This window comes from Dendropsophus ebraccatus, chromosome 3, assembly GCF_027789765.1.
Source record: "Dendropsophus ebraccatus isolate aDenEbr1 chromosome 3, aDenEbr1.pat, whole genome shotgun sequence".
Taxonomy (NCBI): domain Eukaryota; kingdom Metazoa; phylum Chordata; class Amphibia; order Anura; family Hylidae; genus Dendropsophus; species Dendropsophus ebraccatus.
In genome coordinates this window covers 95913058-95928044 of record NC_091456.1, presented here as the reverse complement: position 1 = coordinate 95928044, position 14987 = coordinate 95913058, and the positions used below count along the sequence as shown (strand labels likewise).

Here is a 14987-nt window from a genome sequence, read left to right as displayed (position 1 = left end):
CTGCATACTTCTCTGTATGCAGCTGAATGTCAGCAAACATGGCTACGCCAGTCATAGGTTCGCCATCACTGAATTAGCTCAAGAATATAATGAAGAGGACTACTTAGACTCCCATTTGTGGGCTTATAGCAAAGGAATGTATGTAGAAAAATAAAAAAATGCAGATATAGAATCAACATTGTATACTCTACTGATAAGTTTAGCAGGTTTTAGAGGTGACGGTCCCTTTAAGAAATAGCAGTTACCAGGAACAGTGGAGGTCAAAAGAAGGTCTGGAAGGTCATAGACAACTGCTTGCTAGAAAGGCAAATCAGAACCCCTGCTTTGACTTCAGAAGACCTTTAGGACTCTGTAGTAGTGTCAATTTGTTCTACTGCTTTTTTATCAAAAGAGAACCATTCCTGTATCTGCAACACAAAATTCAGCATCAGAAGTTTGCCAAAGGACAATTAAACAAGCCTGATGCAGTACAATTCTTTGGCTACAATGTGCAAAGAAAAAAATGGCACAGAATTTCATGAAAACAACACCCCTCCAACCGTTAAGCATGGCAGTAGATGAGTAATGGTGCGTTTACACGTAACGATAATTGGCCCGATCGTACAATTAAAGATGTCGGAGTAACGTTTTTTTTCATAACGAGCAGCGTTTAGACGGTGCGATATATCGTACGGAAAATTCGTTTTGCGATCGTTATGCGATCGCTTAAGCCTATCTCAAACATTGGTTAAATCGGCGAACGACTGTTCACACGGAACGATTTGCGATTTTTTTGTGAACGACGAACGACGATTTGATAACATGTTGAAAGATCAAAATGAGCGATGTATCGTTCGTCGTTTGATCGTTCGCTGCGTTTACACGTACAATTATCGTTCGAATTCGATCGTTATCGCGCAAATTCGTACGATCGTTACGTGTAAACGCACCATTACTTTTTGGAAGTGTGTTGTAGGCAAAGGCAACATTTCATGGGTAGTGGGAAGAATGGATTAATTGAAACTTCAGTAAATTCTAGAAACAAACATAACACCAACTATAAAAAGCTGTAGTTAGGAGAATGGCTTTTACAAATGGATAGTAATCCTAAAGTAATCCTAAACACACCTCAAAATCCACAATAGACTACCTCGAAAGGCACAAGCTGAAGGTTTTACTATGACCCTTACAGTCATCAGTGGATAGTCCTCAAAAAAGCAGTGCATGCAAGACCGTCCAGGAATCACACAGAATTAGATGACAATCCCTCAAACAAGAATCAAAAGAGTCTTGGCTGGCTACAAAAAGTTTACAAGCTGTGATACTTGCCAAGGAGGGTACTGCTAGTTGCTAACCATGCGCGATGCCCAGAGTTTTTCTTTTTTTTTTTTGTTGTTTTGAACCTTTCCTTTACTGTATCCCTTTTGGAGGTCATGTAAGTAGTTTTAATCAGGGGTGCCTAAACTTTTGCATGCAACTGTATGTGAGATACATAGGAAAGTGGCCAACCATTTTAACAAACCGCTAATGATTTTTTTCATGTGCAAAGCAGTTTAATGGACATATAGGTAATTAACACAGAACCATTATAAAGAATAGAATAGACTCCCACTGGCTCCCACTGCTGATGCCTAATTTGCTTAGGACATAAGATCCTCCTTTTTACACACTCCTGCCTAAAGGGGTTATCCAGCGAAAATCTTTTTCTTTCATACCAACTGGTTTTAGAAACTTAAATAGATTTGTAATTTACTTCTGTTTAAAAATCTCAAGTTTTCCCATACTTATCAGCTGCTGTTTGTCCTGCAGGAAATGTTGTTGTTTTCTTTTCAGTCTGACACAGTGCTCTCTGTTGACATCTCTGTCCGAGACAGGAACTGTCCAGAGCAGAAAATTCCCATAGAAAACCTTTCCTGCTTTGGACAATTCCTGTCTCGGACAGAGGTGGCAGCAGAGAGCACCATGTCAGACTTAAAAGAAAACAACATTTCCTGCTGGACATAAAGAAGCTGATAATTATAGGAAGACTTGAGATTTTTAATTAGAAGTAAACTGCAAATCTATATAACTTTTTGAAACCAGTCGATTTGAAAGAAAAATATTTCTGCTGGATAAAACCTTTAAGTGACTGACATCTTGTCATTTGTTCCATTGCTAGCAGATGAAGTCTATGATCACATAATGATTTTCATTTATGTTTAGGCTATGTTCACACACAGTTCCGTCAGTCTGTTAGTCAGTCTTCAACCAAAACGAGGAGTGAAACTGAAATGATAAATTATAACAGAAAGATTTGCACAGTTTCTGTACTTGCAATCCACTCCTGGGTTTGGTTGAAAAAAGACTGACCAAAATACTGATGGAAATACAATGTGTCAACATAACCTTAGTGTGTACACCAGGAAAGTTCCAAATATACATGCTAAACATATCTATAGGGTCACAGGTGTAGCTTTTGGCCAATGTAGGATCTATATCTTTTAGTATGTCACAAAAAGAAATATGTTTTGAGTAGCAGCATACACGATTTTACACGGGGCAGAATAACCTATTAAATGGTCACTAGCATTTCAACAAACTGTTGTGTTATGTAAATGGAGAGTACCACAGTTAAATAACTTCTATATAGAAAAATTTCCCCTCTCCAGGCTCTACTATTAACGTTTAGTCGTCCTTGAGCTAGAAGTATGGAGGACATTATAAAGCAGTACTGAGCAGCGTAAATCGTGAATCCAACACAAGACTTGCTAGAGCGATCAGCCAGCTTTGTATGCCTCTTTATGGCTCTGTCTCACTTGATCCCCTCTCACTCACAATCTGACCCCCCCCCCCCCCAAACCGCTTGTACCTTCAGATAGCTGCTTTTAATCCAAGATCTGTCCTGCGGTCCATTTGGCAGGTGATGCAGTTATTGTCATAAAAAAATAATTTTAAAATTGCAGCCTCGTGCCCTACGTGCGTATCTGTGCCCTAACTTTGCACCACCTTCCGTTCCTCCTCCCCACCCTCTTCATCATTAGGAATGCCACTGGAACATTTACTTCTGTTTGAACATTGCACATGTGTCTTAATGATCCGGCCCATGTGCTGTGGTAACACAGGTGGTGAATAAGAGACAATCTGCCTGGAGCATTCCTAATGATGAGGAGGGAGGGGTGGTGCAAAGTTAGGGCACAGATACACCCGTAGGACAAGGAGCTGCAATTTTAAAAGTAATTTTTTTATGACAATAACTGCATCACCTGCCAAACTGATCGCAGGACAGATCTTGGATTAAAAGCAGCTATCTGAAGGTACAAGTGGTTTGGGGGGACAGTTTTGGTGTTAATGACACTGCTAAATTTTTCAAATATGACACGTTTCACTTTATAAATTAATAACTCTGGAATTCTTTTACAGATCCTTGTGGTTCCAAGATTGTTTTTTCGTGATATGTTCCACTTTATGTTAGTGGTACATTTGGGCCGCTACCTTTAACTTTTTTTGTGAAAAACTCCAAAATGTTGTGAAATATTGAAAAAAAAAATTGCATTTCTCTAAATTTAAAGTCTCTGCTAATAAGGAAGATAGTTATACCACATAAATTGATAAATTCATATCTATAACATGTCTACTTTATGTTGGCAGCATTTGGTGAACATGCTTTAACTTTTTTAGGATTTTAGAGGCCGTAATTGTTAAGTAGCAATTTTCTACATTTTTGTGAAAATTTTAACTCGGAATTCTTTAGGGACCAGTTCAGTTTTGGAGCATATCCTAGAGGCCTGTATACTAGAAACCCCCATAATTCACCCCATTTTGAACTCTTGACCCTTTGAAGTATTCAAAATTCACATTTAAAACAGTTTTTAACCCTTAAGGCATTTTACAGGAATAACTGCAAATTAAGTGTGAAAAGTAAAAATTTCCATTTTCTTTGTAGACATTCCAATTCAATTCTGTTTCTTTCATACCGTACAGCTATAAAAAGTGAAATGCAATAAAACATTTATTCCTCTAAATCTGCAGTTTTTACAAATATCCCATTTGTGGACATAAAGTGTTGTGCAGGCACAACATGGCTTAGAAGAGAAGGAGCACCTTTTATATTTTGGAGTGTGGATTTGGCTTACTAACGGACATTGACTGACGATTACTAACGGACGCTGACTGATTCTGGCTGACACTTACGGAAGGTGACTGATGCTTAATGACACCTGCTAATGGATGCTGACTGACACTTACTGACACCTGCTAGTGGACGCTGACTGATGGACAGTGAATGACGCACATGGCCAGGCAGCAGGGGGGTGATCGGGAATCGGAGGGACACTGCAGCTAGGGGGGCGGGACGGTGCAGCAGCAGCTTCCCCCAGGTCCCGGAACTCGGCAGAGACCCGGGGGTTTACTGCTTGCTTCACCGGTATCAGTGGATCGTTACCGATTAGGGTTGGTCCGAACCGAGTTCGGGTCGGGTTTGTACGAACCTGAACCCTCGGTAATGATTCCCGCTGTCTGCCCGCTCCGTGGAGCGGGCGGATCCAGCGGGAGGACCGCCTGGAAAACTGGGATACAGCCATAGCCATAGGCTGTATCCCAGTTTTCAGGGCGTTACTCCCACTGGATCCGGGAATCTGCTGCCGAGCGTTCGGGTTCATACGAACCCGAGCCTCAGCAGGTTCGGACCATCCCTATTACCGATCCACTGATGCCTGTGATTGGCTGTGCTGCACCCCTTCAGGTCAGCTGACAGTTTAGTTTCGGCTCCCGGTCACTGTTTGTGTAAACAGTGAGTACCGGGAGCCAGGCCGTTTTAGTACGTCCTGGTGCGGAAAGTAACCTCCTGCCAGGACGTACTATAACTGCCTGGTGCGGCTAGGGGTTAAAATGCATCAATTGGTTTTGGAAATGACTCATATGAAAGCTGAAACCCTTTCAAATGAGTTTTTTGTAACAAAAATAAGTTTGCTTCACTGCTCAAATATTGATCATTTAATGAACACAGAAAGTAATGTGAAAATCAAACAAATAATTCACTTCAAATAAAAAGCTATGTTTCATAACATTGGTGAATTAAGTTTTGCTGCTATTAGAGCCATATTTAATATTTTGTGTGACTTCCATGAGCTTGAAGTCATCAGGAATAGCAGAGAATGCAGTCTTCCATGCCTCCCAGAGGTCATCAAGATTCTTTGGTTTTGTCTTCCAAGCTTCCCCTTTCATCCTATCCCAAACCTGCTCAATGATCATGTCTGGTGAGCGGGCTGGCCAGTCCTGGAGCACCTTGATCTTCTTTGCCTTGAGGAATTTTGATGTATGAGATGGAGCACCATCCTGCTGCAAAATTTTACCCCTTTTATGATTGGGAATGTAAGCGGTAGCTAATACTTCTTGATATTTTAGGCTATTGATATTACCTTCCACCTTGCACATGTTTGGCACACCCCATACTGAATGTGTCCCCGTGATCTTTTCACCACCAAACCTAACTGTTTTCTGGGTGTATCTTGGATCCATATGGGCTCCAGTTGGTCTGCAGTATTTGTAGAGGCTGTGGTGTAATTCAACCCCTTAACTACGCATGGCTGGTATACCTGATCGCCGCGGCCGGCTAATTAACTATTCAAATGCAGCTGTCAAAGCTGACAGCTGCATTTGAATAGTGGTGGTGGCCCCTTTCCCTGGTGTCTAGTCGGAGATCTCCCCCCCCGCAATGGGATCGCGGAGGGGAGATCCGTTCTAATAAGCTGGCCGGTGCTCAGTGTCGGAATGACGCTGATTCCGGCTCAGCAATCTATGTAGATGGTCTGCTGCAGACCATTAGAATAGAGCACCGATCTGATGGATCATTGCTCTATTATATACACAGCATTGATCTCAATGGGAGATCAGTGCGGTGTATTTAGAGGTCCCCCAGGGGGCTTCTAATTACTGTATGTGAAAAAAGAATAAAGTGTTTTTATTAATAAATAACTCCCTCCCCTAATAAAAGTCCAAATCACCCCCCTTTTCCCATTTTATAAATAAAAATAAATAAATAAACAAACATGTTTGGTATCACCACGTGCGTAATCACCCGAAATATTAATTTATTTAATTCATGATCCCTCACGGTAAACGGCGTAAGCGCAAAAAAATTCCAAAGTTCAAAATTGCGCATTTTTGGTTGCATCAAATCCAGAAAATAAATAATAATAAAAAGCGATCAAAAAGTCGCATATGCGCAATTAAGGTACCAATAGATAGTACAGATCATGATGCCAAAAATTACCCCTCACACAGCCCCATAGACCAAAGGATAAAAGCGCTATAAGCATGGTAATAGAGCGATTTTAAGGAAAGTTTATTTTCTGTAAAAGGTTTTATTTTTTTACGAGCCATATATTAATATAAAAGTTATACAAGTTGCATATCGTTTCAATCGTACCGACTTGAGGAACATAGATAACATGTCCGTTTTTCCATAGGACACATGGCGTAAGAAAAAGAATTGTGGGTTGTTGTGTTTTTTTTTTCAATTTCACCACGCTGAGAATTTTTTTCTGGTTTTGCAGCATATTTTATGCAAAAATTCAGCCTGTCATTTCAAAGTACAATTAGTGACGCAAAAAATAAGGGCCCATGTGGGTCTGTAGGTGTAGAAATGCAACTGCTACTGCCTTATATACACAAGGAGGAAAAAGTGGATCTGGTCTTCAGCCTCTTGATATTCAAGGCTTTGCTCGTAGGGTGGATTTTTGGCATGTTGTCAGAGGTCAAGGTGCAGTTCAAGTAAAGGACTGGAGTGCTGGAGCTCTTTTTATAACATATCTTTGTATTTGAAGTGAATTATTTGTTTGATTTTCACATTACTTTCTGTGGGTGACAAAACTTTTGTCTTGCCAAAATCTTACCCTTCTGTGTTTGTTAAATGATCAATCTTTCAGCAGTGAGGCAAATGTATTTTTGTTACAAAAAACTCATTTGGAGGGTTTCAGCTTTCATATGAGTGATTTCTAAAAACCAATGGATAAATTTTAGGTCAGGTTACAAGCTTTGGTTTCCACAACATGGATAAGCAACAGAACCTCTGTGAGGGACTGTACAATGTGATAATGGCACATTTTTTTTGCATTTTTATAAAGTTTTCCCTTGTCACACTTTACCTGCATTCCTTTTAGTAGACTGTCATCAGTTTGGTCAAATTTGTTGTACTTGTATAAAAACACTTGCAGTTGCTCCTGTGACATACATCCAAATACTGGTAAGGATAATGCTGCACTTTGCACAGATTGAGTGTCTGTTTCATATTAACATGGCTGGTTTAATTGGCATGTTTGAATTATGTTAGCCCTTGTTTAAAGGGAAACTATAAGTTTTTATCTAACCTGTTGATAGCTCCCTATTGTGCATGTTCCTAACCTTTATCCTCTGCGCCATTCATGTGCGGTTTTAATGTAGTCCTCTGTCTGGTAAGGCCATATAGAGCACTGCCCCACCCCCAGAGCGCCAGTCTGCCCCCGGACAGCCCTCTCCTTCTAATGAAGTGAAGAGGGCCAGAGGCAGGCGGTATCTGCGCATTGGGGCAGGGCCATTCTCCAAGCAACCTTACCAGACAGAGAACTACATTAAAACTACAGGAACAGTGGCAAGGATGAAGGTAAGAGAAATACCTTTATCCTTAGCACCCGTGCGCAATAGGGAGCTATTAGCAGGATTCCTTTAACCTACTAATAGTTAACCTTTAAAAAAACTGCTTTATTTACACATTAAGCAGCTGGTAATATACAAAAATACTTCATTTTTATACTATTCATTTCTATCCCCAGGTAAAAGTACTCCAGTCAGTAGTCAACTGGGTTCAACACATTTTCATAAGTCGAGTGATCCCTTCCAGCCTTTTGGGACAGAACCAGGAGATCCCTTTCAGAACAGAAAGGCGTTTACGGACCCCTTCAGTGGGAAAGACCCATTTGCCACTTCACAATCAGGAAAGCACTCTAAGGGAACATCTGCCGGGTTTGCAAACTTTGGCTCTGTAAGTTGAATCTCCTCTCCCCTCGTATAAAGAAGCCTTGGTTCCCATTAATAAATCTGTAGCCCACTGTAATGCTGCTGATCCCTCTCTTGTATTGGGAAAAATGCAACTGTATAGATCTAAACCAATAATCCTTACATGGCTTGCTGTGTAATATCAACCTGTTGTCAAACCATTCTCTTTTAATTTGATGTATTAGTGTTGATATGTTCTGTTTACAAAGGTTACTGATGGTCTGGAAAACGAATACATCTAATGTTTAGTCTCTGGATCTACAAGTGTTATGTTTACATCATTGTTTTTAGTGTGTTTTTCATTATTGGGCCTAATTTTACTGTAGGTTGTTGGGGCTACAGTCAAAATAGTGAACTCTACTTTTACATCTGCATTTTCCATGAGGGCCTGTTGTGAGAAAACTCACTGTGCACACAATAAGCTGTTTTATCAGTACACATACTCTGCAGTGATCTAATGTAGGTTCGGTGTGTGGATCATTGCTGCAGTTTGTGTCTGCAAAGAGGGCATGTGCTGTCTGTCTAGTTGTAGCTGCCTGTATAGCCTTGGCAGGATCAAAATTAGCTTTCTATCCCCATTCCTTAAGTCTTTTTTTTTGGCCATCGATGTGTGCATTTGTGTGTAGAAAATAAAACACACACACACATATATAATGTATGTGTGTGTGTTTGTGTTTAAGATATTGCTATGCAATAGAAGCCTTGTCAACTTACATATTCTGTAGACTTTCTAAGCAAAAGCAAAGAGAACCTGTCACTAGTTTTATACCACCCAGATAATGGGCATCTTAAAACAGTGACAGTTTCCCTTACCACATTGATATATGGTTGACTATAAACAGCTGTGCCTTTTCAGAGTAGTCATAAATGTCATTTTGGACGGGAACAGGGCCTGAATCATCGAGACAGTCCCCCGTCCCAGATAGACGGATACCTCCCTAGTTGCCAATAGGGAGAGATCTGTCAATCAGGGCTGGGGAAAACCCTAATGACTTGGAGCCACATGACCGTATGTTACTGTGGGAAGGAAGCCTGTGTTATGCTTCCATAGTTTGATTAGAGTGAAACTAGTGACAGGTCCCCTTTACCACAACAACTTTAGGAAAATCACACAAATATGACATTCTACAATCTGCAAAATCAGCCGTGCTGTCAGCCCATGCATACTCTGAATTTTATGTAGTTACGGTAGTTAGGGATATGTTTACATCAGAAAACTGCACTATGCATGGTATACCTTTTTCATTAGAGTATCTATAATGTTTCTGGGTTAAGTGTAGGATACTTGAGATGTTGGCTTTGATGGACAGCAAGCAGGTAAGGTTTTCTCCTAACTACTTATCTAGGTTATAAAGGTCTCTGGTACTGAAATGAGGTTTTTGCTCTGCAAAGGTTTTTTGGTTCTGAACGTTAGTTACTCATTCTTAGTGGATCCCATAGGCATTGATTGCACTACATCTTAAATGGGTATTCCAGAAAAAAAAAAACCTTTTCCCCTATCCATAGCATAGGGGGAGAGTAAAAGATTGCGGGGGTCCGACCTCTGTTCCCCCCCACCCCCCGGCGATCTCCTACTTTTCCCCTATCCTGGGGATAAAGTAATATAAATTTTTTCCTGGACTAACTCTTTTAAGTTTCTTTTAAGATCACAAAACTGTTCTGGCAGTCGAAAATACAGTGGAACATATTAACACAGCTTATAAAAAATATATATTATTGGATGAATGATAAACTTAAAAAACCAACAGGACATGTCACTTGACAAGGAAATGTGAGTAATGAGTGTGTATCATAGTAAAATTCCAGTAGTACAGAACTATGGAATCTGACAGCACTGGCACTGTATTTGCTGCATATTTCATTTCTTTATGGATAGCCATAAAATGTTTTTGATCTCTTTCCTATGTCTGCTTGCCAGTAAGGAATGTTTGATAAGCTTGCACTTGTCAGGTCCCATTGATGCCGGAATAAAGGAATTTTACTGCATGTGCGTATATGTATATAATTTGTATTTGTTTGGAAAAACAGCATTCATAAGACTCAGAATGTTTTAGTTCAATGTACTTGCCTGTTCTTATAGCAATGCATTTACCCTTTTACTAATATGTATTAAGAAAAGCCATGTCATGGGGGAAACTCAGCAATAATGAAACATATAAACTGGTCAGGGGTAAGAGAGGGGTGTGTGTGTGTGTGTGTGTGGGGGGGGGGGGTCAGACCACCATTTCTTAGATGCTAAATCATACTTTTTTCTTCTGTCCTGGGTTGCAGTTTTAACCAACTTGCAATTTGCATCTTTTGCTGCTCAGAGTTTCACTGTTTCTTGCATGTCTGCTTTGCTATGTTGTATTTATGTATACAATAAGAATTTGTGTGTTTTTTCAATAAATGGATAAAGTCTTCAGCATTCCCCTCCCTTTGTGTATTCCTCTGTGGGTCACTTTATGTGTCTACTGTTACTCATAGCCTGACAGTGAGAGAATCCAGTCAGAAAAGCTTTAGTGTGAGTTCTAGTGGCTGAAAACAAAATTGTAAACCCAAAAAGACTGGATGTTTAGGTCAAAAGTGAGCTAACCTACATGGAAATGTGTCTTGTGCCATGTTTCCTACATAATTAAACATGGTAACATGATTAGATTAAGATTATTTGACCTTACAATGAACATACCACTATGACAGACATCAGTGCAATGCCTTAGGGCCCTATTCCACCGGACGATTATCATTTACATAATCGTTAACTATCTCAAACGACCGCTATTGCAAAAGACCTGAAAACGTTCACTCATTTCCATGGAACGATAATCGTTACTTATGATCATAATTGCCATAGTTTTTCTTTGTTATTTATTCGCTATTGCGTTCGTATCTATTGCGAACGACCGAACTATGTCTTATTCAATGCGAACGATTTGCAAACGTTTTGCGAACGAGCAACGATAAAAATAGGTCCAGGTCTTATAAAGCGATCAATGATTTCTCGTTCGGTCGTTAATCGTTAACTGCAATTCAACCGAACGATTATCGTTTAGATTCAAATGATTTAACGATACTCTGAACGATAATCGTCCGGAGGAATAGGGCCCTTAGGCTGCTCTGACTATCACTGTGTTAATATTATTTGCAGGTTGGACTCGGATTTGCCTTGTTAAGCAGCCTGTAATTATCAGTACATTTCTCCATGGCCTCTATCACTGGTGATTCACTGATAAGTACAGGCTGCACCTTGACTTGCCATTGCTTTAAGTCATGGTGCAGCCTGCAACTATCATTACCGCAGCTCTGGTCACAGCCACTAGCCCTGTGTAGAAGAATAGCCTAAGAGGGGGTTGGCTATCTGAGACATCAGTGGTATATCTAAATGATATGCCCTAAATGTCTGATAGATACCCCCACTTCTGGAATCTAACCCACCTTGTAAACCAGCCAGCAACCGCTGCATGCACTCAGGCTGAGAATGAATGGAGCAGTGTCCGCTCATATGTGCACAGCTCTTTAATCATCAGTTTCCTTTACTCCCACTAAAAAAAAATGAGTCATTCATTCGCAGCCTCACCAGATGACACAAGGCACCCCCAAAAGTGAGATATGCTATAAATGTTTATGTCCTGTGGTTATGCCATACGTTTCCAAGGTGGTAATGTCACTCTTAATAGAGTTATATTAGAGGGTACGATTACATCTATCAAACTTACCCTCAAAGTCCCAAATGGGAATAAAGAGAAAGCAGCAGTGCAGTTGTATGGTATATGGATATCTTTCTTTATGGATATGGAATTCCTTTCTTTTCATCTCTCATTCGGGTAACCTGGGGGGATTGTATAATGCACACTGTTACACCTACTGGTAATACTACAATAGAGTGTCAAAGCAATGGCTCTGTTTGTTAGTATCGTGACAGGTCATATTAATATTAAATCACACTGCAATGTTGAATCTTGTTGTGTGGCCTTTCCTACTGGTTATGCATGGTTCTGTTTTAAAGGCCAAGGGATTGTGCTTCAGCTTGGTCACATGTGGATTACTTAATCCCGACATGTTTGGGGCAATCGCAGCTGTGAGTAATATCTCTAAGCATTTATGGCCATTTTAAGACAACTTGCTCTTTTTGCAGTATAGTTAAATTCAGCCAGGGGACGTAGCATTGACACTTCAGGATCTCTCAGATAACCTACTTTATGTTCCAATATTAGAATTATGACATATGAGAGCATATGCACACTGACTTGTACAAAGCGCTAAACAGCCCCAATCATCTTTATTTCTGTTGTGCCAACATATTCCTAAGCACTTTACAGTTAGTTGAAGTTTTGTCCCAAGTGTACAAAATAGTTAGGAGAAACTTTCCATAAGCCTCTTCTGTAACATGCACTGGTGTTTGCGTCACTTCTGAAATCCGAAAAACAGATGTAAGGTAAGGAATCTATTTGTTCTGATTTGATGTATAGGTACATCATTCTTTTGTTTCTTGCGGAGTAAAAATAGGTACCAATGTAGGATCCCACTCCTTCAGAAAATGTGAAAGCAAAACTTGGCACTCGCTTTAATTACTTATGATGCATTTATTTAAATGCAATCCTGCAGAAATTCAGAAATGTAATGTTTTGGTCAATTCACCATTCTTTAGATATTCAGAGGCTTACCCCTCCCTTCCCCATAGAGAATACATGCTCAGTTATGGCAGACATTTGTGTGTCTGGGCAGGTTGTGAGAGATAACTGTCGACTGAAAGATCATTTGGCTGACAGTTATTGAAGGTATATACCCACCTAAATCTAAATGAATGAAAAGTAAGGAGAGTGGAAGTGCAGCATTTAGTTGCTATGAGCATGGCGTATATGCAAAGTTTTGTTTTCATGTGCTTTTGTTTAGTGATACATAGAGAAATACAAAGATTTTCAGAATTAAAAAGAAAAAAATTTTAACACCTAAATTTTCTGTATATTATTTGGCGTTTGGTGGAAAGGAAGCAGTTAAAGTCAAAACATTCCAAAATATTCCTTATCCTTTGCTCTGCTTACTTACAGATGCTTCCTTCAAGAACCCTGTTTCCTTCTCTAAACATTGTTTTCCTCTCCTTTGAATACAATTGTAATTCTGTCTTCCTTTGCTTAGCAAATGAATTTAGAAAGGCAGATGACAAGATAAATGCAACCAGCTAAGCCTCTAAAATTATATATATTCTATCATGTTCCTTGCTAAAAGCTTATTACGCAATGGGGCTCACTTTAGTAAGGATTATTTTCTGTAGCCACCGAGCAGAGCCAACAATTCCTTTTTCCAATGCAGTTTAGAAAATGAAAGCAAAAATAGCGGAAACAATATTTTCTATTTTGCACATGACGCAATCTCTTCTGTTGAATCACTTGCAGCACTGCAAAAGATCAGCTGCCGCACTGGGTTGGATTTGGAAATCTTGGTATATTATTTTCCTAAGATAGAGAAACATCATGTCTAAACTGTAGACCCTGTACCTTTAATTGACTCTTAGTTATATAGCCAATTTACTTGTAAACACACATTCCACTTACAGCACCTTGGCTGTTTTATTACACTAGGATTTATTAATTATCAATATCCCTAAAATACTGATAACAAAAACCTGAGCACACAATTAGGGTTTACATGCTGTGTATAAGGGCTGTACCAAAAAAGATACCCTTTGCCTATAAAGATTAAAAGACAAAGGAGGACAGAGGGTGAACTATTAGAAATATCTATATTGGTTCTTTTTCTCTATGCGTCCTAACATATAGAATATGTTCAACCAGCTACAGAACAATACTTTCCTGATGGATTTTATGATATATTCTTACAAACTAGTGTCTACAAAGCAACATCTGTGGAATGTACATCATTGACATTAGACACAGGCCTAATTTCGGTATTGTTCAATAAGGGCATATGGTTATAAATATTATGACAGGCTTTAATACTCTGACCCTACGTGGATCTAATAAAGTAAACTTTGATGAGGGCTCAGAAACTTGCAGGTATTTTATGGCTGCCTTAAAACTGACCTTACAGTCCATTGCCCCATCCAGGAGGTGAAAATGTGTGTGATAAATTACACCTCCAAAAGCTGGACAACTTTCAATATCACTTTTATATTTGGCAGTAATATTTTATTAGGTCATAAATGTATAAGGGCTTGATCACAATAGCTTTACTTTCAGTAGGGCCCCAATTCATGTATAAAACATTTCTTCTGAGCTAATACTTTACATTGTGTCCAATGTAGGCAATCCACTGTGCGTTAAGAACTAGGTTCACACTGCTTTAGCAGTGTTTGTTAGACATATATGTCAGGGGGAATCCCCGACACACATGCCTAACATATCCTTGACAGGTAATGCATAAAACATCTGTTATACATAGACAACCATGTTACAAAGACATCTACTGCACAGTACAAACTTATTCTTCATACATTACTTATTCTATATACAGTGTGCAAAATTCTTTCACTCTGATGTATATTCTTTGCTGAAAAATATCAAACCCATGGAACACTTCTTGTGTTCAGGAAGTGTGATGGATACAGGATGTAAGAATTAGGCTGCGTTTTTGCAGGGTTTTTTTTGCGTTTTTGCAGTCCGTTTAACGTATCCATTTTTAAACATACATAAAAAAAGCATCTGTTTTGTTCCGTGTTTTTTTTGTTTTTTTTTATAATGTAAGTCAATGGAAAAAACATCCAAACAGTTTGCACACAACTGCATCCAATTTTGCATCCTTTTTTACCCCATAAATATGTTAAACTGAGGGCAAAAACACAGTGTGAACCCAGCCTTACTATTACACCGTTTTTTTTAGATTATTATCCATGGCTGGGTACAGAATATCTATAAAACAGCGGTGACTATACATACAGTACACCATTTTGATCAACAGGCAAATACTCATAGACTCCGGGCCTTCACACATTAAACCTTTCCTTCTAATTCTTAATGAAATTACTATTTTATGCAGGACTATGATGATTAGAAAATAAAGGA

The 14987-nt window shown here is 39.3% G+C and overlaps 1 protein-coding gene across 2 annotated transcripts in view; it reads left to right on the top strand.

Moving 5' to 3' along the window:
• The window catches only part of EPS15L1 (epidermal growth factor receptor pathway substrate 15 like 1), a 189749-nt gene that overhangs the window by 171474 nt on the left and 3288 nt on the right, over positions 1-14987 (top strand). For both annotated transcript variants that reach the window (XM_069962267.1, XM_069962268.1), the window contains one exon: positions 7767-7975. In XM_069962267.1, coding sequence (XP_069818368.1) covers positions 7767-7975 — 209 coding nt within the window. The remainder of the gene's footprint in view (positions 1-7766; positions 7976-14987) is intronic.